Consider the following 27,675-nt stretch of genomic DNA (forward strand, 5'->3'; position numbering starts at 1 on the left):
TTCCAAGCCCCAGTCCCCATTCTGGCTCATTGCTTTTGTACTGTTAGTACTATTTGTGCAATTAGTCTGTCATAGTGGAGAGACAACAGTGAAGTCAGAAAGCCCTGAGAAATCTTCTGACACACACTGGACCTAGGGCCTGGGAAAGTCACCTAACTTCTCAGGGCTCCAGATGCTTTGTAAGACTGCAAGGACCTAAAGAAAAGGAGAGAAAAAAAAAACCAAGAAAAACCTACCGCTTGTAATGAGAGCCCCATTATCAGTTAACAGCACAAGTCAAATTGACAGTGAAAGTCAATTTGGAATTATTCTACAAAATGACTGGAACAGTGTTTCTTCTTTCACAGTATGACTAATATGGATATATGTTTTACATGATTACATATATATAATCTATATAAATTGCTTACCATCTTAGGGAGAGGGGAGGGAGAAAACTGGGAACTCAAATGTGGCATAGAAAATATGAATAAAGGAATTTTTAAAAAAGACTGCAAGGGCCAATCTGCCCGCTCTGCACTGGTAGAGAAAGTTTTCTTACTAGGAGTTTCTTACAGCAATAAAATTGTCAGCCTGGGACCCCCCCGCCCCCAATAGATCTTATCAAATAATCTCGGAATCTGGTATATATTTTTCTCACTCTCTCATTCTCCAGAATCCTTCATAGATGTCTGACTTTGGCTCAGCAGTCATATCTGCCAGTTCTTTAAATGCCTAAATATGTGGTTCTTCTGTTTATGGTGACTTTAACTCATCAAAGCCACCTAAGTACTCACCTTCCATCTCCCTGCTTTTCCCTGTTAGTCGTTTCTGTTCTCTCCTTTCTAGTCCAAAGATGATTCTCCTTGGCAGAGACAAACTCTCTGCCTTTTCTCCATCATTGTCCCAACCACTCCATGCAAAGTTCCATTATTTTCTTCTATCAGCCTCTTTTCTCTAATAGAACTTTTTTAAAAAGATCCTTTTTGTTATTAACTTTCCCTGCTAGCCTCCTCTCATTCTGAACATTAGGAGTCCTGAAACTGTCATCACTAGACTGAACCATATTTCTGTCTTCATCCTTCTTTGCCTTCCTTTGCTTACATATTCCATAAATATATTTTAGAAATCTAAGTGGATTAATGAGGTTTTTATATATTCATATTAATTTCTATTGACTATTCCCTCTTTTCCTCCTCATCAGAATAGTTTCTCTTCGAGTCTTAAGAATTTCATTTTTGAGACCTTTTTGATTTCTTCTAAGCAGAAATGATTGATTAGCAGGTTTACTTTACCTGATCTCTCAGTCAAGATACTGATCACGTGTCTTCACTTCTTCTCCATTTTCTGAGACGACAGAGCACAAATTAATAGATAGGTGTGGCTAGCCCAACCTTCAGCAAGTGATGAAAAGATTGTAGCATCATTCCAAGTAAAGTTGTACACATTGCACTAGGAATGCCACATGTTGATTTCACTGAGATTTCTGTTCAGGCCTTGGTATTTCTGGCATGTTAATTAACTTGCAATTAAAAGCTCAAGCTGTGGGTCTCCTTGGACAATGGAGGATGGGAAAATATAGTTTGAGACTTTTTGATAACTGTCAAGTCCAATATTTGTTGGAGTACTTTACTTTCAAAGACTCTACCTTGGTCATAGTGGATCCTAGTAAAGGGATCCACATTCAAAGAAACACTTCTTTCAAAATACTTCAGCAGCTATAGAAGCTTTTGGATTCCTAATGGATAACTGTGCAAGATCGGTCACCATTGGATATGCTTTATTTCGTTCCAGAGATTAAAACTCAATGCATATAAGTTTCAAAAACATGCTATTGCTTATACTCTCCAAATATGTAGCATGTGTTTTTTTCTGTGGACATATCAAATAATGTCTTGAGCCTATGGAAATTGTTCCTTTCTAGCTCTAGGGTTCTTTCTTGATCCATATGCCAAACTCATTGTGACCTCATGGTCATGAAATAATAGGCTTTGGCTAGTACTTGTTCTTTCCTGATACTGTATGTGGGATCTGTTATTGATTAGTATAGCACTTTGTTGCCCAGCTCCAACTTCTGACATTATTGTATTAGCAGCAGTGTGCATTCTGGGGGACAGAACATGAGTCCCTTAAGTTCCCTTCGTTAGGGCCTCTCGGGAAGACCTTTAGCCATTTATTCTTGCTACCAGTCTTGCAACCATAATACAACAACACATAACTAAAACAATTGGTCGAGTTCTTGGTGCCTCCAAAGTTCCAGGCACTGTGTCAAGCTGATAGTATACAAACACAAAAGGAAACTAGTGCCTGCCTGCAAAAGGCTTATATTCTAATGAAGCATTCTTTCTAACATAAAACAAATATATAAAACATCTATAAAATAGACACAATGTGAGTCAGTAGTAGCTGAAGAGACCAGGAAAAGCCCCTGTAGAAGGTGGTGCTTGAGTTGACTCTCGAAGGAGGCCATAAATGGTGTATATGATAATTCTTAATCAGAATAGTTCAACAGTTAGAATATTCAGTTACTCAGTTCTGCGAGAAATACTCTACAGTATAGTAGCAATTATGAAAATTTTGTGTCTGCAGTATTCCATTCAAGAACAGCTCACAAAAAAGTAAAAAGAATAAAATATTAAAGTATAACTTTATTTCATATCTCATGAAGGAATAAAATTTGTCTGTTTTTGACCAAGAAGATAGAGGATAGAAGTGAATTAATGGTGGTACTCATTTGAGAGAGAAAGAATGATGTGTTTTAAAATGGTTGAGGGAAAAATTGGCAAAATGGAGAATTCATAATGCATCTCCCAAAGAGAGAGCCCCAAGTTATACTTGTTCTATCACTCAACTTCATCAGTGACTGATACCACCTAGAGGCCTATGTCTCTTTTGCTTCCTTTTAATTCCCCACAATTTTTAATGATAATAAGTTCATTAAAAGCCTTAATGATGAATTGATTCCTCTACTTTTGCTTTTCCCTCAGACTTACATCTTGTCTTAATCCAAAGTAACAAAAAGAGGCTAGAACTGCCTGGGATGTAATGAATGGAAATGCGGTTCCTTAAAAAGGTTCAGCTTTTTGAGGCCAAATATTGACTAGATAGTTGTAAGACCAAAGAAGCAAAGGAAAGTAGCTTTAGCAAATATGAGAGTGAGCCACAGGAAAGATCCATAGCAGGTACAGGGTACTCAGAAAAAGCTTTAATGGGTCCAGGGTACTGAAGGTGTCTGGAGAAAGGGGTTCTAATAGTTGACATTTATATAATGCTTTAAGATTTGTAAGGTGCTTTCTATGTTATCTCATTTGATCTTCATATTGATCTTAGCATAGTGCCAGGCATGTAGTAGGTGCCCAATAAATGTTTATTGGATTGGATCCTGTGAGGTGGTAGGTACTATAAACCCCATTTTATACATAATGACAAGGAAATCCTTCGCCCCAGCTCATATGGGTATTTTCTGGGTCTGTATCCATTCAAAATCATAACTCATGAGCCTCCACTGATGTGTTTGCCTTTACTGGTCACCCAAAGGAAACAATTCCTAGTAAAGGTATTTGATAATGTATAGCAGTATAATAAGAAAAGTAGCAATAAAACATTTTTCTCATAAACCTGAGGCATACTCTGCCATGAGTAGATAGATAGACCAGTGGGAAATCTAGATACTTTTAGGTAAAATGTATGACCTAGGGAAATGTGTGGAGGGGCCCCTCATTGAGAAAGGTTGTGGCTACACAGCTAGCAAGTGTCAGAGACAAGATTTAAACCCTCTTTTCTTCTGATTATGATTCATGGTGATATGATGGTTGAAATTGGTTTTTTAGAATCATTAATTGAAGAACAGAAGTTTTTACTTTATTCAATAATACCATACATAACTATGGTAACTCTTCTAGCAAGACTGGGAATGGAAGAGGCTTGTGGAGAAAGGGAGATTTAATACTTTCAGCGGTCTTCCTGATCCCAGGGGGCAGAAGCAGGAGCTATAGTATAGTTGGAAACTGGAAAGAGATAGGGTCAGATTTCCTCTATGGCAGGGATTCTTACCCTTTTTTGTATCTTAGACCCCTTTAGATGTCTGGTGAAGCCTATGGAATCCTTCTCAGAATGATATTTTTAAATGCATAAAATACAACATATGGGTTTACAAAGAAAGCCAATTACATTTAAATACAGTAATTAGGATATTATTTTGAAAAACAAGTCAATCATAATGATCACTTATAAAGCACTTCAAGGTTTACAAAGCACGTTATAAATATCTTGTTTGATCTTCACAACTCTGGGGTGTAGGTGCTATTATTATCTCCATTTTACAGATGAGAAAACTGAGGCAGAAAGCAGTTAAGTGACTTGCCCAAGGGCACAGAGTTATTAAGTGTAAGTTGAATTTGAATTTAGGTCTTTCTGATTCCATGTCCAGTACTTTATCTACTGTACCACTCAGAAGTATAGGTATTTATGAGCCACCCAAAGGAGAAGCTTTCTAATAATAAGAGTAGTTTAAAATAGAATAGGGCACCTAGGTGGCCCATTGGATAGAATGCAGGGCCTGGAGTGAGAAAGCCTCATCTTCCTGAGTGTAAATCTGGCCTTAGATACTTACTAACTAGGTGATCCTGGGCAAGTCACTTAACCTTGTTTGCCTCAGTTTCCTCATCTGTAAAATGAGCTAGAGGAGGAAATGGCAAACCACTCCATATCTTTGAGATACAAAATACAAGATACAAGATACCAGATACAATATACAAGATACAAGAAAACCCCAAGTGGAATCACAAAGTCAAACATAACTGAAACGACTGAACAACAACAACAAAATGTAATCGCATGTTTCAGGAGGCAGTAGCTTCCTCTTTTGAAATCTTAAATAAAGGGAAAACTACCCTATGATAAACAGAAAAGCCAGATAAATTTCACTGATTTGTGGCTCTTAAAAAAAAACAACTTTTTTTCTGCAATTGTTTCCTTTACCAGTGACAAAGTTGAAAAAAAGAATTTATACTTATAGTGTTATATTACTTAAGTTCTGAAATGCATTATGCATGAGGAAATATGTTTACAATTCAAAGATATTTTATAGAAAAAATGCAATAATCTCAAGACTATATTTATATATATTTGATAAGCCTTTAGAATAATGGTTGGTAATTATTTTTTCTCAGTATGCACAAAGTTCTACCAACTTTAATATTAAGTGACTTAGGCTTCACATAAGTCCTTTAATCCTAAAAAGGAATAGAATGTTTCTTTTTTAACCCTTTTATTGTGATATAAACTAAAACATATGTTTGAATATACTAGAAAATCATAATTTTTGAGGTGTTTAATCCAGAAACATATGTCATGTTTAAACTGAAATTTTTCTAATATCCATCCTTTTTTGCTCTTTGTTTTGTTCCTAAAAGAACCAAACTGATGAGTGGACATTGTCATGCAGAGAAAGAGACATCCCTTGCTCAGATGATTATTCTCTTACAAGCTCATTAGGAGAACCTGTGAAAATCCGAGCTTGGAACATTGCTGGCTTGCCCTCAGATTCCTTTTCCATTGATAATGGGATCATCATTATGTAAGGAAAATGTTTTCTCCTCAGGTTGACTGAAAATAGCTGCTGAGTATTTGATTTGTACCTCTAATAAGATCTTGTCACAATGCCTTATCACAGTGTGGAATTTACACTATTTTTCTAGGGCTGCGTCAGCAGAGCATAGGTTTGGTAAATCCCATCAGTTTGAAAGAATGGATATTTCTGTCATCTAAGGATCAGAGTATCTTATTTGGAGAAGGCATCTAGGTGGCACAGTGGGTAGAGTGCCAGGCCGGGAGTCAGGAAGACTCATCTTTCTGAGTTTAAAGCCGGCCTCAAACACTTACTAGCTATGTGACCCTGTTAAGGCACTTAATCCTGGTTACCTCAGTTCCTCAGCTGAGCTGAAGGAAATAGCAAAATACTCCAGTTATTTCTACCAAGAGAACTCCAAACAGGGCGTGAAGAGTTGGACACAACTGAAAAACAATGGAACAACAAAGCTTATGTTAATCATCATAAAGGTTGTTGTTAGTATTTCTGAAAAACTCATGAAAATCATGCATTTTAGCCGCAGGTATGCATTAAGTTTGGCTGAGTGTGTTGCCACATGCTTAGGGAGAATTCCCAGGAGAAGGGAAGGACTACAGGGAGTGCCCCTCTGATGAGTGCTGCCCTAGCACACCCAGCCCATGCTTCATTTAGACTTCTGTTTATGGTGTAAAAAGAAATCGCAGATCTTTTGAAGCACCGAATAAAGTGTACTATTTTTAGTAGGCACACTTATTTACTTTGTGCAACTTAAGAAATGTGGGAATAGTGTTTATAGTGAAGACAGTTTGGGGGTTTTTTTTGTCCGTTTTCAGCTGTCTAAGTATGATATTACCCAAGAATTGAAATGGAAAGAGAATATTCTTGATTTTCATTATCTGAATTTTAAGTTTTTGATTGAAAGTTTGCTCTAAACTAGTTAACAAATTGCTCAACAACAGTCTGATACTATTATTATAAGTCCAAGAAAGCATTTTCAAATCTCATTTAAGCTCCTTGAAGTGTAAGGAAAATTTGTTCACTTAATTCTATTCACTCCATTTATTGGGAGTGGGTCCCCTTTTGTGGTGAATTTTTGGGAGGATATGGACTAGAATTATACAGAGCAAACCAGATGAGTTGGAATCTGTAGTATTGGAGGGAATAGTCCCAATGATGAGACCATAGATCCAATGTGATATTGGTACTTTGGATACTTTCTGTGATAAAATCAGTAAAAAATTCAATTGCTCGTATGAATTGTTAGCAAAACAAGTCTACCAAAATTTTCAATTTGAATATGATTCAAATTGAATTTTGTGGATTTGGTTATTAAAATAACCAGCTGTTTTGGTATTTGGCAGACATGGAGATGGAATTGGCAAACTGCTTCAGTATCTTTTCCAAGAAAAGCCAAATGGAGTTATAAAGAGTTGGGCACTACTAAAATGACTGACAAAAAAAAGAAATACTTTGTGTTTTAGAATATTCACAAGATTTGATTTATTTGGCATATACAGTCAACTGAAAAAAATACTTAAAATTTTTGGCATATACTCTAAACTACATAAAAATCAACTTAATATCTATATACCATAGAAATTTAAGATCATTGCATTAGCTCACATATTTGAAAGAGATGATAAAATAAATAATAATTCATGTCTTGAATAATAATGAAATTTGATTGAATTTATTTTGACCAAGAGACCAAAGGAGCAGAATGGCTCATATAACTTTATAAGAGAAAAACCTAGAGGAGACATTCTGTAGTATAAATTCCCATTAACAAAAAAAAAGACCCAGTAAGCCAATGTCTTCCTAGGTGAGAGAGAAGATAAAAGAATAGGTAAGCAGTGGTAGGATTTGGATTTCTTCAGAAAATGAATTTATCAAATAGATAACAGGTATCAGTATTTGCATAAAGTTATTAGCTAAAGGCTCATAATCACTGCTCAATCTTACTTGGTAAACACACATGATAGAAAAATATTGAAATGTTATGTATTTTTAAAAAGCGTTGCTTAAGGATTATTTTATCAGAAAGATGACAGTTGTTTTTCCCTAGCCTCTTCATTAAAAGCCTTAGAGAAAGGAATTAAATACCAGATATATAGTATTGAAAGCTAAGTCCATAAGGTAAAAAGACAGAAGCGACACACAGGGTTTAAAAAATCATGGCATATTATCAGACAATTGAAATATTAAGAATTCCCACTCAGTGTCCCCACCCCCTACCCACAGGAAGAGATAGTATGAATGATTTGCTGTCTGCAGTGAAATTAAATGAAGGATTTACTTTGATGAGATCATAGATCCATTGATATATCAACATCCATTAATGAAATGAAATATTGTAGTGTTATTTTTTTGGTCCAGACCTGTGATCTCATCAGTGTATGGAGTACCAGGAAAGGAAATTCTTCTTGCCAATGAAGATCAGCAACTGCTCAGCAACTTAGTAGTCTTTGAGAGTTGCCTGGTACACTGAGAAGTTAAATGACTTATCCAGACATGCAACTAGTGCGTTACAAAGGTGCAGCTTGAACCCATATTGTCTTGATTCCAATCTCAGCCCTCTGTCTGCCACGCTATGCTGTCTTTTTTAAAATTTAATGTAATATCACAAAAATGACAAATGTGACTATGAGGAAATATGGAAAGTAAAATAGGCAAAAACTGAATTATATATACATTGACTTACAAAGATGTATGAAAAAGAAAAACAAAGCCAAAAATAATAAAACTTCAGATATAGTCAGAAAGGAACATGATATGGAAGAATCATTTGTTTATCTATTGTCTAGTGATTTTGCTTTAAGTGCTAAGGGGGGGTTAATTTTTTTCCTTTTAAATATATTTGTTGCTGTCTTTGTTGCTGATTACCACATTTGTACAGAAAACTTTAAAATTTATAAAAAAGAAAAAATGAGACAGAGAGATGAGCCAGGCATTGTGGTGACATCAATTTTGAATGCTCTGAGTATTTTGAATTTAGATGATTCAAAATTAGTTTTCTAGATTTTCTCTCTCTATAATTTATGGTGATAGTTATTCCAAAGTCATCATTAATTGACACTAAAGTGACCAGCAAGAATGGCAAATAATTTCAAAGGTGTAGTTTAAAATTTATAGAATTTTGAGTTTCAAGCAGGAGAATAATATTTGACTTACCAGTTATTTTTTACTGTTTTCATTTCAGTTAAATAATTTGATTAAAATAATGGTAGCCTAAGAACATAATTTTCTTTGGGAATTGAAAAAAATGAATAATGAGAAAATAGAAATATTTATTTAAGTAACTTAATTAATATTCACATATAACTACTATAAAATTATCTGTGAAATGAAGAAACAGAGAATTAAATACAAATTTAATTTAATTTTAAAATAGTGGCCATCTGCAGATTTTGACCCAATTTATATGAGAAAAGGAGACATAATTTTGTTATTCAATTCCACTTAAATATGCTATTTTGTTTTCTTAATTAGGATATTAAAATCATAATTCTATAAGTTGTATCTTACCTTCTTTTTATATTCTAGTATAAACTGTGACGAAATTAGATGAAGTTATTAAGTGAGATATAGGCAATTTCATTTTTGCACTATTTTCATTCTTTCTTTCCCTTCCAGGAATGCAAGAAGATGGCCTCTAATGATAGATCCTCAGGGTCAGGCTAATAAATGGGTAAAGAATATGGAAAAAGCCAATAGTCTTCACATAATCAAATTAAATGACGCGGACTATGTAAGGACCCTGGAAAATTGCATCCAGTTTGGTACGCCTGGTATGTAACTAAGTACTAAAACTGTATATTACCAAAATGCCTGGAGATGGCACAATTAACTCAAAAATTGTTTAAGATGCAAAAAAGGACAAATATCAGATACATACAAAAATGGTAATTTTATTCTTCCATTTCATTATTTGATAATCAAATTAAACTTTGATAATTGTAATCACAGCAGGTTAGGAAATTTTCCATGCCTAAAGATTTGTTTGCAATGATTTCTCTAATTTAGCTGTTTTAATTGTTGCCAGAAGTTGGGCACACTTTAATTTTCATTATGATTCTGATTTTCTTTTTAAGAGTCTATGTGATATATCAAAACTTGCTTACTATACCATCAGTGCTGTTGCCATTTTTTTTCCTTTCCATATGTAATACGAGTATTAAGGGATTTATGATACTTGTGTTGTTGTGTCATTGTCGTAACAAAGGCATCAAGAATCTCATAATTACTTTTCAGGAAAACCTCATGGAAGCTTTACATTTATCAACTTAAGAAACTAGATTAAATATTTTATTGTTTAAGTAAATCTATAATTAATCATATTTTAAGTTTAAAAAGATATAGAAAAAATACCCAATTACCCCCCAAAATATAAAAATCTGGTTTTCTGTTTGAGAGAGTATTGCATAGCAAAAGTATCCTAAACAACTTCATAATTTTTCATATCAGTTTTTATAATGAAGTATATACTTATAAATATTAAAATTGAGTAAGTGCAGGGCTTGATAGCTGTGGGAAATGTATATATGTTAACAAATACAAAACTATTGATTCATTCAACAAATATTTAAAATTGTGTTAACATACACATTTTTGATAGATAGTATGTTATAATGGTTAGTCGGCCAGCCTAGGAGTCCTAATAACTTGGGTTAAAGTCCTATCTCTAACACATAGGCGTCATGTCACTTAAATTCTCATTATCCCAAACAACTCTCTTAAGACCATAAGTTGCAGAGCAGTTGCCAGTCTGTATTAATGGAAAGGGATTTCACAACTGAGAGTTTCCTACACCGATGAAATCACAGGTACAATCCAAAAGAAAATTTGCAATAGGGTATTTATACATTCAACAAGCATTTTCTGAGCAAGGAGATACAGAAGTGCTGCTGTATGCCTTCAAGAACCTGACAGCTTAATAGGATTGGGTATTGGGGATTAAATTATGTTTGTACATAAGAACAATGAGAATGGGATAAATGCTATTACAATATACTATAGGAGTTCAGAAAAGAAAGGAGAGATAATTTCTCACCTATTAATATTAGAATTTTAGAGCTTAGTAATCAAATTGCTCAATCCTCTCCTTTTGAAGATGGGGAAACTGAGGAAAAACATTCAATCAACAAGCATTTATTAAGTGCCACCTATGTGCCAGGCTCTTTGCTAGGTGCTGGAGATGCACAAGACAAAAGGGAACAAGAGACCATTATTTGCCTAAGGTTAGAGTAAGAATTTGACTGAGACTAGAAGCTGTGGCCTTGTTCTCCTGGCTGCCAATCTAGAGCTCTTTCTATTACCCCTGCTCATCCATTCATCTGACTGTTTCTAAGGTAAGCTTTTAAATACATTTAACAATTGCTTATTATATATATTTTTAAAATTCATCAAAGAGAAGGGACAAATATCTTCAATCCATATTTAGTTTTATAAAGAGTGAAACAGATGGTGGTTGGTACAGCTATTTTTGCATTTAACCTTCAAGCAAACGAATCTGTCATGGTTACAGTTTAAAAAGCAGATGCAATTGAGTCCTCTTCCATGTAAGCACCTGTCTTTAGATATTGGAAAATTCTAGAAAACTATAATGTAAGTAAAGGTACATATATTTTAGCTGATTTAAAGAGAGGGAATGAACACAGAAAGTGAATCATGCACATATTATTGGCAAATGACTGTCAACATGTGTTCATATCTGCTACATTTTTATGATAGATTTGAATCCTGGCTACATCCTATAATGTACTATGTCATACCTAACATTTAGAAAGAAGAAGGAATTAATTACTTAGCATTTTCGGTGTATTTCTGTCTCTAGAATTAACCATATGTTTATGTTAAGTGAGATTATCAATCTTACTTAAAACTATTGATGGCCTTGACCATATGAAAATTTGTTTGCTTTTCAGTTTCAGACTGAGGAAGTTCCTAAGGGAAGAAACATTGGAAAATTTAGTTTATTTATTAGTAATATTAACACACAAAACTACTATTCTCTAGTGTGTTCTCAATGTCCCTGCACATAGGCCACTTTTCACGTGTGTAAAAGGCTAAGAATTTTTGATCATCTTCCATAGGAGGTTCTCATAAAGTCAACAAAGCAAAAAATCTTGGTGGATGGTTGATCTTGTTGTAATGTTATTTTTTTCCACATGAATATAACGGATACAGCCAGTAATTTAAATAACATGAAATCCTATTATGAATTTGTTCTAGTACTGCTGGAAAATGTTGGGGAAGAACTGGATCCTATCCTGGAGCCTCTTCTACTAAAGCAAACATTTAAACAGGGTGGGAGTGTATGTATCCGACTTGGTGACTCTACAATTGAATATGCACCTGACTTCCGCTTTTATATTACAACCAAGCTAAGAAATCCGCATTATCTTCCTGAAACATCTGTTAAGGCTAGTACTTGAAAATAAATGTATTTCTAGTCCTGTTTTTATAATTAACCATTTTTCCCTTTCTAGTAGCATATATAAATGCCCACTGTGTAAACGAGCAACTTTTTCATTTTGAACATTCCCTGAAAGTATTATAATGATTTGTAAATGTTACCTTTGACAGTGCTTAAAGAAAACATATTTCCTCAGTATTCTTTTAAAGTTGATCTAAATTTAATTTTTCCTGTTCATAGTCCTCCAGATTTGGATTGTTTAAAATTGAAGCTTTACACAATCATGTTTTCTCTTATGTATCATCAAATGATAATATACTAATTGAATTCTTATTTGTATATTAGAATTTAGCATTTTCTGTTTCTCAATGTAATATTTCTTCTATCTTATTCTCATTAGCTATTTGAAAGAGATTTTTTTCCACTAGTACTTTGAAGATGAAATTCTAAAAGGTTCTTTAGGTGATAAAGGGTAGGAGCATCCGAGCATCCAAGACTGAAAGACATTAAACCTTAATCAGATATCCATGACCCAAACCAAAACCAGGAAATAAGCAAAATGGATCATGAATTTGATGGCTAACATGAAGAAAACATTAAGACAATAGCAATGTTTCAGGACTAGGGGGAGGAGAAGGTGGGTTTAGCTAAATATGGGGAGTTTTTGTAAATGGTTGTTGCAGCATCTTCTCTGTATGTAATAAAGATAAGATAGATAACCTCCTACAAATATACACCTCCAGGGGTGGAGGAAAAAATCAGATAAATTTTTGAGGTTATGATTCCAAGACATAATAGAAATATTTCTAATGATGATAATGAAATAAAGCTATGGTGGAATGACTAGAAACTTTATTTTTTTTTTCATACTGAAATATTGGACTTAACGAGGTCAAGGTTAGTAATGTGAAGCTGAATGTGATCTGTATTCATGTAATTCTAGATGTTGTAATGTTTGAAGTTGTTATATTTTAATTTAGAAAATAGGGAACATATTCTAAAAATAAAAGAAGAATTTAGGTTAACAGGAGTCAGCAGTGATTCCTAATTGGGTGCAAATATAAGACATATATATATCTTAAAACACTTAAAAATGGAATTAGATTCTAAAATATAGACAATCCTGAATATATGGAATGTCTAATAAATTTAAGTTTGGGAAGGATTTTATTACTTTTTGTGAAAAAAATTAATTTGTAACCATATCCTTAATTTGTTATGAATAAAGCAATGTACAAGGTATTGTGCTAGGTAGTGTCCAGAAAGTGGGACTTAAATCTTTGGTTTTAAGGAACTCACAGCCTAGCAAGGAAGTAAACATGCTCACAAACAATAGTAATATAATTACATATCATAAAAGAAGTACAAACTGTACTATGGGAGTACAGAGAAGGTAGATATGAAAGAAATAGTATTTGAGTTGTGAGTTAAAGGATGGGTAGAATTTGACAGGTGGAGATTGTACAGATGAAGACAATATACAATCTTTATCCATTAAATTAAGAAATATGTTGACTTAGAAATGTTGCTTGTAAGTGAAACAAAATGAAATATAAAACCTTAATTTTAAACTCCAATGTAAACTCATGGATTACCAAAATTTCTAGAAATAAAGAACAGGAGAAAAATTAAATAGTAAATAAAACATACAGAAAATGATACATGTAACAGAAAAATCTTAAGTTCACCGACATACAGTAGTTGTCACGAGATTCCAGGGAAGAAAATGATTTATGAGTCACTATTGAAATCCTCAAGATCCCTAGAGTATCTTATTGCTTCATTATTTTTAATTGCTTGGATTGATTAAACCGGGATTAGGAAACAGAGTGAGGCAGTTACTTGCTTTCATTTACAAATTAGCATCTTTTCTTAGACTCCTATACAAAAAATTGTGTATCTCTTTGAAAAGACACCAAAGGGATGATATTGACATTATGCTTAAAGGTATTCATTTAGACGTAAATAAAATATGTTGATGAAACCATATATTTTAGTTTATGTATGAAACAAAAGTCTAGATTTTAAAAAACTTTGCCTTTCAATTGTTCAGCATTAAAAGAATACGAAATAAATTCTTCCTTTCATTTGTATAAAGTTATAGAATGCTTGTAAAACATGCATTTTGCTAGGAGTATACTATATCTGTAATAATATAACCTCCCTTGTACACTATTATTTATGTCAACTCCGAAAGTTTGTGTAAGGGGACCAATGCTCCAGTGTAAACTTTTTATCAATAGAATAATGAAAGAGACATGTACAATGTATTGGCTCTTGATGGCATTACCTTGGAGAACAATCAACAGCCACCAGAGATCTTTAGGAATAAGAGAATGAAGGCTTATGAGTAGGGAATTTGAAAATCACAAAATGAGAATATCCATGCCTATGTAGAGAATGTGGCAGCAGTAATGGGTAGAATGAAATAAGCAAAATTAAACAATCAGGTATTGAGAAATTGTTTCTCAAACAGCAAGGATGAAATGTAAATTTCTTAATTCATTTCCATATCAACCAGTCTGTCACTATAATTCAGGAGGGTTCATAGAGTAAAAATACATTAAAAAAAACCCTACCATCAGTGCTTTCTCGTTATTTTCTTGCCTCTTATAACTGCTAATAACTTTAAAATGAGAATTACCTAATGTATTCAATTATGAGGAAATTTTCTCAATCTAATTCTTTTGCTTCTATCATTGAAAGAGTTGTCAGCAATTAATAGTTTTTTAACAAGGATATGTTAGACCATCTTTACACTATCTCATTTGGGAATGACATAAGTTTTTAAAATACAGTCATGTCCCCTAAAACCTATAATTCCAATTCCTAAAAATAATTTTAAATACCCTTCCTTACATAAATTTCTAGGCTAAATAAAATGTGCTTTGGGAAAGATTTTTAAAGTGTTTTATGCAGGGATTTGGTCAATAGAGAATGTAGTTTTTATTGAAAGGGAGACTAATGGTAGTGTTTTTGTAAAAACTTTCATTTATAGGTCACATTACTGAACTTTATGATAACTCCTGAAGGAATGCAAGATCAGCTTCTTGGGATTGTAGTAGCACGAGAGAGACCAGATCTTGAAGAAGAAAAGCAAGCCTTGATATTACAAGGCGCTGAAAACAAAAGGTTTCACATTTTCCTAACTATGAAACTCGCTTATCTTATAATGTAAAGTTAAAGTTTATTAAAATACACATTGAAGATAAGATCTCTCTTTTAAATTGTACATGGAATTCTAAGTGGAAATGACTTATTAGGGTATCTCTGATTTTATAATAATCATTTAAAAATTTTGTTGTAAAAGATAGTTTTACGAGTCAGTCCTTTTATATGAATTAGAAACAGTTGCCCAAATTTCAAGATAAGTGTATTTTCAGATACAACAATAATATTCTCGTTAGTGCAGAAGTTTAATTATTCATCACACAAACTTGATTTCCACAATTTAGAATTTATTTATCTAAAGTTATTTAATTTCACTCTGTTATGTAAGAAATTAATATCTTAATTCAGACTACTTTGCCCCCAAACAGCCATGCCACATATTTTAGAGTATGCAATTGTTTGTTAGACCATCAAGTAAAATATAAGGGAAGCAAATGGAGCAATATGATTTGTCTGCTTTGTGTTCAGAACCTTTAATATGGGTAATAAGATTAGGCTTTATGACTTAGCACCATGGTGCAATGGAAAGAGCACAGAATGTGGTGTCACCAGATAGTATTGGCCGTGTATCTAGGAGCAGGTTCCTTTACCTCATTGAGCTTCATTTTCCTCCTCAGTAAGACAGTGCCAATAAAATTTTTCCTGCCTAACTCACAGGAATGATGAGAGGAAAATACTTTTTACAAACTATAAAGTAATATACCAATGTGAGTTGTCATCATCATCATTATCACTCCAGTTATTATTTAAATGATCTCTATATGGAGTAGAATAGCTCGTCTTTGTTATATTTTTCAAGATAAATAGATGTCAGAATATAACATCAATCTTTATGAGACAAACTACATCCTTTGTTAGAAAAGAATGTATATTTTTAAGAGTATATATGTGAAGCATATTTTTCCTTCAATGAAACCCCTGCATTTTATTTTAGGCAGTTAAAAGAAATAGAAGACAAGATTTTAGAAGTTCTTTCATCTTCAGAAGGCAATATATTAGAAGACGAAACTGCTATTAAGATATTATCTTCCTCGAAGGCTTTAGCTAATGAGATTTCTGAGAAACAAACAGTAGCTGAAGACACAGAGAGAAAGATTGATGACACCCGTATGGAATATCGTCCGATTGCCATTCATTCGTCAATCCTGTTTTTCTCAATAGCAGATTTAGCTAACATTGAACCTATGTACCAGTACTCACTCACTTGGTTTATTAACCTTTTTATCCTGTCCATAGAAAATTCAGAGAAATCTGAAATTTTGCAGATAAGGTATGTGAGATAAATACTAATTATTAATTAATGCATGTGTATCAGTATTGTGTAGCTTTCATTGTTATTTTGGTATTATGTTGGCATTTTGGCAGTTTCTCCAAAATGAGCCTGATTATTATCCCAGAAATAAACTTGGGATTTAGGAGCTGAACAGATGTATCCAAACTCAATCTGTTAAGCCATTCTTCAGTGAATCATTTGCAAATATATGTGCAATTCTAGTAATAAAAGATCTTTAACTTATTGTTTCAAAATTTTATTAGTAATTATCGATGACAAGAAGTAATACAGAAAAATATATGAACCTAGCACTCTAAGAACTTACATTTTAAAAAAAAAAAGGTAAGATGCATACAAAGATACCTGTAAGTAAAAACCATACTTGGCAAGTACAATTTTTATGAAAATTAATGATTTTTATAGTGTTAGTTATTATTACCTTCTTTTTTAATAAAATTCTTTTTTTACCCTTGAATGTTCTATATTTTGATCATTATTAACAACCTTTTTAATTTTAAAAAGGATTAATTTAGAATTTATTTGTAATACAATTAAAACTACTTTAAAGAGCTGCTATAGGAACAAAACCAAAGATCCACTAGGTGGTTTCATAGTTCCATATTGCACATTGTAAACATTTGTGGTATTTTAAAATAATATTTAACATGAAGATATGCTAGGAAAAAATAGATTCACTCATCCAAAAAAAATCATTTAAAGAAACTATGTGAACTCTGTAGTTCTCTTTTGTTGACTGGATGTGTCAGTATGAAGTCGTATACTTAAGTTTCCTGCTAAGTGTAAGCTTCGGTGGATACTAAACCTAAAGACTGATATATAAAGTTAAGAAGTCTGTTATAGAAATCCAACATGTTAATCTCAATGTCAGTCTCGGGAAAGACTGACATGATATTTCTTCATATGTAATTTAAAGTTTTTTTTCTTTCCCATGGAGCCTTTTACCTACCTACAAGTCTGAAGTTTTTCAAACTAGTAATATTTTAGCCATGATCATTTATTATTCTCCAACGATATAAAGTGAGAATGATGAATTCTGCACTGAAATGCTGCCATATAATTTTCATTTATGGCTCGTCTTTATACTAAAATTATATGTACAGTATTGATAATCCTTCCCTTTCATCTAAGTCAGTTCATTGCCCTGTATGAAAATGTCAAAGGAATAACATAGTCTTTATGGAGGAAATGTAGTAAGGGATATGGGGCTCAAAAGTTCATACTTTTTGTTTGAGAATATTAACAATCCCTTTAGATTATTCTATATTCAACATGTTTCTGACAATCTTATGACTGACAAGGACTAATAGCAAAATTAGGAAAAAGAAAACTGACCTCTTAGAAAAAGTCTCCAGGCCTTCCTTGTTTCTACTTCAGTAAAGTGAAGAATAGAATAATTTTTATGTATATACATATGTACATATTTTTATATATAATTTTATTTATATTGATATTTATATGTATTATTATACATACATACATACATCTATTTGTATCTCATGGTAGCCATCTCTAGGGGAGGAGGGAAGAAAAAAAAATTTGCATGGTAATATTGTTGTGTATTTGAAAGGAATAGCAAGTTATGCATAGTGGATTTGCAGTTTTATGTACAATCATCTTTTTAAAAAATAGTTATTTTTGTATTTTATTCCTACTTTCTGTTAAATATTTCTGTTATACTTTTTCCAATATTTTAAAAACATTTTTATTTAAAGTTTTGTGTTCCAAATTCTGTCTCTCCCTCCCTCCCTCCCTTCTCCCCTTTCTTGAGATGTTATGCAATCAGATATAGGTTATACATGTGCAATTATGTAAAACATTTCCATATTAGTCATTTTGTACAAGAAGACTAAAAAGAAAAAAATTAAAGAAAGAAAGTGAAAAATAGTACTCTTCTGTCTATATTCAATCAATATCAGTTCTTTCTCTGGAATTTCATTATTAGTCCTTTGGGATCATTGGATCATTGTATTGCTGAGAATAGTTAGTCATTCATAGTTCTTCATTGAACAATATTGCTGTTACTGTGTACAGTGTTCACCTGGTTCTGTTCATTTCACTATATGCATCACTTCATTTAATTCTTTCCAGGTTTTTCTGAAATCATCCTATTTGTCATTTCTTATAGCGCAATAATATTCCATTACAATTATATACCAAGCTTGTTTAGCCATTTCCCAATTGATGGGCATCCCTTTGATTTCCACAAAAAGACCTGCTATAAATAATTTTGTACAGATAGGTCCTTTTCCATTTTTTTGAATGTCTCTGGGATGTAGACCTAGCAATGGTTGCTGGACAAAGGGTATGCACAGTTTTATAGCCCATTGGGCATAGTTCCAAATTGCTCTCCAGAATGGTTGGATCACTTCAAAACTCCACCCGCTGAATATTAGTGTCCCAGTTTTCCCACATCACCTCCAACATCCGGCATTTTCCTTCTTTGTCATATTAGCTATAGGTATGAGGTGGTACGTCAGAGTTGTTTTAATTTGCATTTTTCTGATCAATAATGTACAATTGGTTTTTTTATGTTATGAAAATGCTTTTTACCCTTAAATTAAAAATGAAATTAAGAAAAGAAAAAATTAATCACAATAAACCAGGAGTAAAAATGTATGTGTTTGGTAGAATAAAGAGAATTAACATGTTTTTCCCTCTGTTAGCATAGTCAAAGGCTTATTTCTCTTCAGACAAAACCATTAAGACATTTTCCCATTTTAAAATGAACTATCTGCTTTTTGTTTTGTGATTTCTGGCTAGTGCTCTAACTGCAAGATGAAGTTAGAACTCATCCAACAAAAATAATGTCTCCATTAGAATTGCTGCACAGTATCTAAAATTTTAATATCAACAACAAAATTTAGCATTTCTCTGACTTGATGTGAGATGTGGTTCAAAATTAGAAATTGAACTAACTTGCCAGTGGCTAAAGTCTTTAAATATCTATCAACAATCAGAACATTTTTTAATACTAATGTTCTCAAGCCAATGAATTATTTATTTCTCTTAATTAGGGATTTTCAGTATGTCGAACAAGGGTTCAAAGTTAATTTTCAGAAAAGAAGTATGTATAGTGAGAACAATTTGCTATTTTACCAGGCCCAACCGTTTTTCGTTTCTTCTCATTTAGGAAAATTATCAGCTAAATAGACCTGTAGGTTAAGAACAGAGGTGTCAACACAAACTTCATTACTAATCTGCTTATCTTTAACAGCCAATCAGTAGATGCTAGCTAGCTGAAAGATTTAGTTATCCTATGGAGTGAGGAGCAGTGTGACTTAGTAGGTAGAGAACCTGGAGAACCAGGAATGCCTGGGTTCAAGTGGTATAGTAGGAAGGGCACTGGCTTTGGAATCAGAAGACCTGGATTCAAATTCCAACTCTGACACTTTTATTACGTTGGGCAAGCCACTTAATATCTCCAGGGTTCATCCCTTTCAGCTCTAGATTTTTGATCTGATTCCCTACCTCTAACCCCTATTGTCTATGTCTGGTTGATGGTGGGCAAGTCACTTAACCTCTCAGTGCCCCAGACGACTCTCTGATGAAAAGTTTGAGAGAAGATGCTGATCTGCATCACATTTCCCCTAAAAAAAAAAGTATTGAGATCTTTTTTTAAAGGACAAAGAAGAAATAAACTTATACTTAGCCCTTTCAGAGAACAGAGAGCTAATATAGCTTCAAAAACTCAATGGGAGTAGGGAGACCTTTACATAGTAAACTGATCAGGCATTTTACTGAACTGAGAATTAATTAGGCTTTATTATCAATCAGATGATGCTTTTCCTATAACCAGATTTCTATTCTGCCAAAAAGATTGCTGCAATATACTTGACCAGTAAGGGTTCTGCAATCTTAATAAGTTAACAGTCATTATAGGTAAGCCAAGTAAATGATAGTTTTATTGTTTGATTTGTCTACACCACAGTTGGAGAGTCTTTTAAATTTTCATTTCATCTCAAGAAGTTCTTTCTTAGAGTATAAATACCCCTGAAAGAAAGTATTGCATACCTTGAGCACCTCTGAAAACAGACTCAGAGAGTTGGAAGGGACCCAAGGATCATCTGGTACAACTGGTAATTAAACAGAAATCATCTGTACAACATCCTCAAGTGATCTCTGAGTCTTCTCGTGAAGACCTCCAGGAAGGGAGAACCTACTGAGGCAGCCCATTCTACTTGGAGGCTTCTAATTCTTAGCAGTTTTTACCTTAACAAAAGATGAAATCTGCTTTTCTCAAATTCCTCTAAAACTCTCCTCATTCTGCTCTCTGGGGAGCTGCTCACTTTAATTGAACAATCATTTCTTAAGTCTTCTCTGTGTTATGATAGGTGATATGATGTCGTAGATAGGGCATTGGACTTCTGTTCTCATCTCAAACATTTACTAGCTATATGACTTCAGACAAGTTACACTTTCAGAGCCTCACTGTCCCCATTTATAAAATGGAGATGATGATTTTAATTAATGGTACCTGTTCCACAGTTGGGGGAGCTAGATGGTGCAGTGGATAGTGCTGGGCCTGGAGTCAGGAAGACTTATCTTCCTAAGTTCAAATCTGGCTTCAAACACTAACTATCCGGGCGACCCTAGGCAAGTCTCTCAACTCTGTTTGCCTCAGTTTCTTCATCTGTAAAATGAGCTGGAGAAGGAAATGGCAAATCACTTCCACTCTTTCTTCCAAGAAAACCCCAGAGGGGTCACAAAGAATCAGACAAAAATGAAAATGACTCAACAACAACAATTCCACAGTTGTTGTGGGAATTAAATAATATGTATGCAATAAAGAGGGGAGATGGGGGTGCCAGGCAAGCTAGACTGATGTCAGTGCATATAATATAGTTGATAGGTGATTAATTGATTTAGGGGAATCTCTTACCTTGTAAAATCATTAGACCTGTAAATTGAAGGGTATGTTAGTCAAGGGGGAAGGGAGAATATCACTTGTGCCACTGGTGTGTGGCTGAGTTGGGCCAAGAGAAGGACCACAATAAGTGACGTTCTTTATTCCTTGATCTTCAGAGTGGCCTTAAATCCTGCTAAGAAAGTGCCATATCATTTGGACATTTATTTTAGAAGTTAGCTCCAGGGGGCAGCTAGGTGGCGCAGTGGACAGAGCACCAGCCCTGAAGTCAGGAAGACCTGAGTTCAAATGTGACCTCAGACCAAACACTTGACACTTACTAGCTTGACCCCAGTTGCCTTAAAAAAAAAAGTTAGCTCCAAAATACTCCTCTTCCCATTGTGAAGAAAGGTTGAACTTGCAATGCAGTCCCCAGTTCCCAGATCCTTGGCTCACAAATTTATATTACCTTATCTAGAAGCTTTTGATTCACTTTGGGCTATTATTCTCTCTTTCCCAACCTCTGTCCTCATACTAGGGGACTTCAACATACATAGTGACTATTCCTCAAACATCTTAACCACTCAATTCCTCAACCTACTCACTTTTTATGACTCCACCTCACTTCAGCCATACACAAAGATGGTCATGCCCTTGATCTTGCTATCAGCCATAAATGTATTGCCTCCAAATTAAAGAATTTCAATACCCCCTTATCTGACTATAATCTGTTGGATCTCCACCTTTCCTTCTGCTTTTCCTTACCAAACCTCTTAGTCCATACCAGGACCTCTAATCCCTTGACCTCTCAATTGTCTCTCCGGCTGTCTTCCTTGCACTAGCCACTCTTTCCTCCTTTCCCCATCTCGACTCCTTGGTGAACAGTTCAACTCCACACTGTCCTCTTGAGTCTTTCTTATCATATCATCGATTATGACCTGCTAAGCTTTAACCTTGTATCACTCCCACATCCTCTGCCTTTGCCTCTATACACATGCTGCTCAACGTAGGTGGAGAAAAGCATACAACTTGTCTGACTGTTGTTCAGTCATTTCAGTTGTATGTAACTCTTTAACCCCATCTGGGGTTTTCTTGGCAAAGGAACTGGAGTAGTTTGCCATTTCCTTCTCTGGCTCATTTTGCAAATGAAGAAACTGAGGTAAACAGGGTTAAGTGACTTGTCCAAGGGCACACAGCTAGTTTAAGTGTCTGAGGCCAGATTTGAACTCAGGAAGATGAGTCTTCCTGACTTCTGGCCCCACATTCTATTCACTGAACCATGTAGCTGCCCTCCCCCCTTCCCCTGCTACTTAGCTGCCCCCACCAGCAGACTATTGCAATAGATCAGGCATGGGGTGATAAGAGCCTGCACTAGAGTAGTTACAGTGTCAGAAAAAAGAAGGGGTTGTATTTTAGAGATGTTGCAAAGGTGATTTTGACAGGCAATGACCATAGCTTGGATGGGGATGGGGGGAGATTGAGAGATCATGAGAGTCAAGGATGATGAGCCTGAGGGCCTAAGAAGAGGTGTTGCCCTTGACAATAGGAAGTTAGGAGATGGGGGAGGTTTAGGGAGAAAGATTGTGAGTTTTGTTTAAAGATATTTAGTTCTGACTGGGTGTGCTACAACTTTATGTTGTTGTTCAGTCATTTTTCATTTGTGTCTGATTCTTCATGACCTTATTTGGGGTTTTCTTGGCAGAGATATTGGAGTGGTTTGCCATTTCCTTCTCCAGCTCATTTTAAAGATAGGGAAATTGAGGCAAACAGGGTTAAGTGACTTGTCCAGGGTCACACAGCCAATAAGTATCTGAGACCAGATTTGAACTCAGGAAGATGTCTTCTTGACTCCAGGCCTGGCACTCAGTCCACTGTACCACCTAGCTCAAATGGGCAATCTTTCCACACCTTCCTTATCAACTCACTATCCCATTCTTCATGGTGACTCTGCCAAATCTTTTCATCCCTCAAATCTCATATGGCTTCTCCTAGCCCCACCTCTTAGTTGAGAACCTTGCCTTTTATTTTATTGAGAAAGAGGTCATTCATAATGAGCTCCCTCTTCTCCCCTCACAAGTGCCTTCTGCCACTGTCTCCTCCTTTATCTTGTCCCACATTAAAAGGTGGACTTACTCCTTACCAAGGCCCAGCCCTACGGCTGCCTTTTGTGACTAAACTCCTTGAAAAGACCATCTACAATAAGTGCCTTCACTTACTCTCCTCTCACTTCGTAAGTCCATACCATCCAGCTTCCTACTCCATAATTCCACTGCTCTCTCTGAAGTTGCCAATGATCTCTTACTTGCCAAATCCACAAGCCTTTTCCCAGTCCTCATTCTTCTTGACCTCTCTACCACCCTCAACATCACTGATCGTGCTCTTTTCCTTAATATTTTCTTCCCCCTAGGTTTTTAGAATGCCACACTCTCCTGGTTCTCCTCTTACCCATCTGACCACTCCTCAGTGTCCTTTGCTGGGTCCTCATCCAAGTCATGACCTCTAAAAGTAGGTGTCCCACAGGGTTCTTTCCTGGGCCCTCTACTCTTCTCCCTCAATATTATTTTACTTGGTGATTTCATAAGCTGCCATTGATTCATTTACCATCTCTGTGCTAATGATTCTCAAATCAACTTATCTTGCCATACTTCTCTGCTTACCTCCAATCATGAATTTCTAGTTGTTTTTCAGACATCTCAACCTAGATGTCCAGTAGACATCTTAAACTCAACATGTCCAAAAAAACCTCATAATCTTAACCCATAAACACTCCCCACCTTCTAACTTCCTTTTACAGTCAAGGGCAACATTATCTTCCTAGACCCTTAGGTTCACAATTTAGATGTCATCCTTGATTATTCATTATCTCTCTTCTTCCCTTTCTTCCTCTCCCCCCCTCCCACATCTAATCTGTGGTCATCAAAGTCACTTTTGCAACATCTCTAAAATACATCCCCTTCTCTTCTGTGACACTGTCACCTCTCTAGTGCAGGCCCTTATCACCTCATTTCTTGGACTATTTCAATAGCCTGTTGGTGGGTCTGCCTGGCTCAAGTCTCTCCATACCTTAATCCATCCAAAGTAATTTTCTTAAAGCAATGTTCTGACCTTATAATTTCCACACCCCCCCCCAATAAACTTCAGTGAATCCCTACTGTCTCCTGGATCAAATACAAAATTCTCTGTTTGGTCTTCTAAGTTCTTTGTAACCCAGCCCCACTTTGCCTTTACTTCCCACCATGCACTCTTTGATCTAGTAACAGTGGCCTCCTTGCTGTTCCACAAATATGACATTCCATTTTTTACCTCCTGGAATTTTCTCTAGCTGTCTCCCATGCCTGGAATGCTCTCCTTATCTCTGCCTACTGGCTTCCTTCAAATCTCAGTTAAAATCCCATTTAATACGGAATTATCAGTGCCCTCTTAATTCTAGTGCCTTCCTAAAAATTAGCTCCTGTTTTTCATGTAGATAGCTTCTTTATACGTATCTATTTGCTTGTTGTTTTCACTGTTAGATTGGGATCTCCTTGAGGGTAGGGACTATTTCTTGCCTTTTTTTGTATCCCCAGCATTTAGTCCAGTGCCTGGTACATCGTAGGCACTTAATAAGTGTTTATTGACTGACTCTTACTACTATTTTTGTTTATCAACTTAAATTGGCTATGAAATGCAATTTCAGAATGACACCACAGTGTTTGTGATCTTTGGGGAAATTACTAACTTGTCATGTTTCTGAAGGACAAAAAAAGCACTATTTCAACCACCTCAATTAATTTAATCTAAATCAGGGAATATAAACACATTTTCTTTTGTAAATATTGACAGGACTTTTTGTGGAATTAAAATTATTTTTTTCTTTTTTGCCAAAACTTGGAAATTTTTTTAGAAGTAGAAAATATTATTTCCTACTGGAATACTTCTTTTTCTAAATCCTACAGAGTAATAAGAAAAGTTTTTCCATTAACATGTCAGAAGTTGCTTCAGAGAATCCCCATAAGGCCATGGCCTGCCCATGGATTGTAGAGATTAAAATAATTATATTTTCCTCCTAATTCAAGGATATAGACTAGAGCAAAACAAGAAAAAAAAAAGATCTACCTTCACATTTGCCAATTTTTTTAATTTCAAAGAAAATATGATTTAATGATTTTGTTTGTTATGAACTGAGAACTTGAAATTCAATTCTAGCACTGCTGCCTTCAGTTTCACTAGTCTTTTCTAGTGGTGAGGGGTCTGTGCCAATTCTATTGGTTCTCCACCCCCCCCCCCCCTTTTCTGAAGTTCTAGGAAGTTTTCTTATATTAATTTTTACTTTATAGTATTTAGGTTTCTTGACTTGTATTATTCTGGTAGACCTATAGGTGTCTCTCTGAATCCTGTCATCAAGATCAATGTTTTGCTTGTGTAGAAATCAAGTTTTTTACACAGTGGATAGAGTACCGGACTTGGAGTCAGGAGGACCTGAGTTCAAATCTGGCCTCGGACACATGATACTTACTAGCTGTGCGACCATGGACAAGTCACTTAACCCTAATTGCCTTATCAAAATGCAAAAATAAAAAAATCAAGTTTTTTCTTAATGTTATTACTTTTTGCTTGTGTTAGACTGTTACTTCTGTGTATTTGCACTCCCCTTCATTTAGTCTCTCTTTTGCTTCTTTGGTGAGATTTGCCGTCTTTAGTTCCCTGAGATGTCTGTTAGACTTTCCCAAGATACTGAATTTTGTATGGGCCTCCTGTAATGCGGGACTCTGGGCTTTTGGCTTCTGGAAACTATAAATCTCAGATAGATGGGAGTTGCCTTTTGTGCAGGGTCTCCATTGCCTCTTTGATACCATTAGCTCTTGGTGGTGCCTTGGTTTTGTCCCCAATAATATGTTCTGCCACAAAGTCTTTAAGCAGATGTATTAAATAAATTATATATAATAAGTATAATATATAAAATATGACTATTAAATATAATGTATGATAAATTATATACAACATGATGACAAATATAAAAAATTTTATGTGTCTGTATATACATGTGTAAAAGAAGGACCAGGAATATATGTGTATTTGTGTGTGTGTGTGTGTGTGTGTGTATGTATACTTCTGGTACTTCTTTTGGAACAGATATTAACATCCTGGTTATCACTTGACAAATTGCTCACATGATCTTTGTTTAGGTTTCCAATCAATTAGTCCACCTAAACAGTGAAAGTACATTGCTTTGTCTTATTCACCTCTGTGCTGCCCAGCTATTTGTGTGTCACTTTCCAAGAAAGAGAGAAAACCTTCCCCATCAGTCTGGTAATCAGTAGAATGAGTAATTTAAATTTGCAGAGAGTTTAGACATTTTAGCTATTGTTTTCAATGGCTATGCCAACAAACATTTTGTCAGAGTCGCTAAGTAAGAAAACAATGGACAAATTCAATGAATGTGCTTTTCCTGTCGAGATGCTGCTGGTTGATGGCAAAAAGCAGGTAAAGACATCAAAAAGTAGGTCTTGGATAATCCGAATATGAGACAGTCTATAAATAATCAAAAAGTTGGTTATACTACTGAACAGTTTTGAGAAATGGTAGGGAGCTCCCAGTATGGAAACGCCCACCGCCAAAGCTGATCTACATCTCATTGGACACTGAGAGGTTGAATGACCTGCTCATGGTCACATAGTTAATCATACTGTGATTATTAGTTGTCCTAATGCTTTGTTCAGATTGTCATTATTAATGTAGTCTATCATTGTTTTGTGATTTCTTCAAGCTTTCTTTTACTAATTTCACATCCAAACAGGACCCTAATCTCCTATCTGTGTTATTAAATAGGGAAGAGTGCTTTGAATTTATCTTCAGATATAAACAACTGGTAAAAAAAAAAATGCCTTTATATCCAAAATAGAAACTTATGGGAAATTAATAGAAAAACTAAACTGAAATGTATCTCTGAAAAAATAAAGCTTAGGCCACAAGACTTTTAAAACAACAAATTAGTATAACATGTACAATGATTTTTTTTTTCCAAAAGGAAGATGGGTAGCTTTAAAAAAAATCAGTCAACAGTAAAATGTAATTTCACTGAAATGTTTCTATACTGTTTTGCTCTCAAATTGGTTCACATGGCTAATGAGGATCCTTGATTGTTTTTTGGGTAATTGACCAAAAAGTTTATTAGAACAATGAAGGTCTAACTGGTTTGTAATAGGTTTTTGTAAATGAATAGGCTTTAAAGTGATATTAATTTTTAATTTAAAAAAAATTTATTTCTTCACAGATTACAAATTCTCCAGGACCACTTTACTTATTCGTTATATGTTAATGTCTGTCGTTCACTCTTTGAAAAGGATAAGCTGCTCTTTTCCTTTTGTCTAAATGTGAATCTCCTAATATATGAAAATTTGGTCAGTATCTTTTGAAAATTTTTG

At 34.6% G+C, this 27,675-nt stretch overlaps 1 protein-coding gene across 1 annotated transcript in view; it reads left to right on the forward strand.

The window, feature by feature from the left end:
- DNAH7 (dynein axonemal heavy chain 7) overlaps positions 1-27,675 on the forward strand; it is a 285,950-nt gene that overhangs the window by 179,941 nt on the left and 78,334 nt on the right. Inside the window, exons 46-51 of the mRNA XM_020993533.2 lie at positions 5,394-5,557; positions 9,182-9,336; positions 11,780-11,970; positions 14,962-15,095; positions 16,069-16,404; positions 27,525-27,651. Coding sequence (XP_020849192.1) covers positions 5,394-5,557; positions 9,182-9,336; positions 11,780-11,970; positions 14,962-15,095; positions 16,069-16,404; positions 27,525-27,651 — 1,107 coding nt within the window. The remainder of the gene's footprint in view (positions 1-5,393; positions 5,558-9,181; positions 9,337-11,779; positions 11,971-14,961; positions 15,096-16,068; positions 16,405-27,524; positions 27,652-27,675) is intronic.

The sequence above is a fragment of the Phascolarctos cinereus genome, unplaced genomic scaffold, assembly GCF_003287225.1.
Source record: "Phascolarctos cinereus isolate Bilbo 61053 unplaced genomic scaffold, phaCin_HiC Scaffold_726;HRSCAF=1367, whole genome shotgun sequence".
Taxonomy (NCBI): domain Eukaryota; kingdom Metazoa; phylum Chordata; class Mammalia; order Diprotodontia; family Phascolarctidae; genus Phascolarctos; species Phascolarctos cinereus.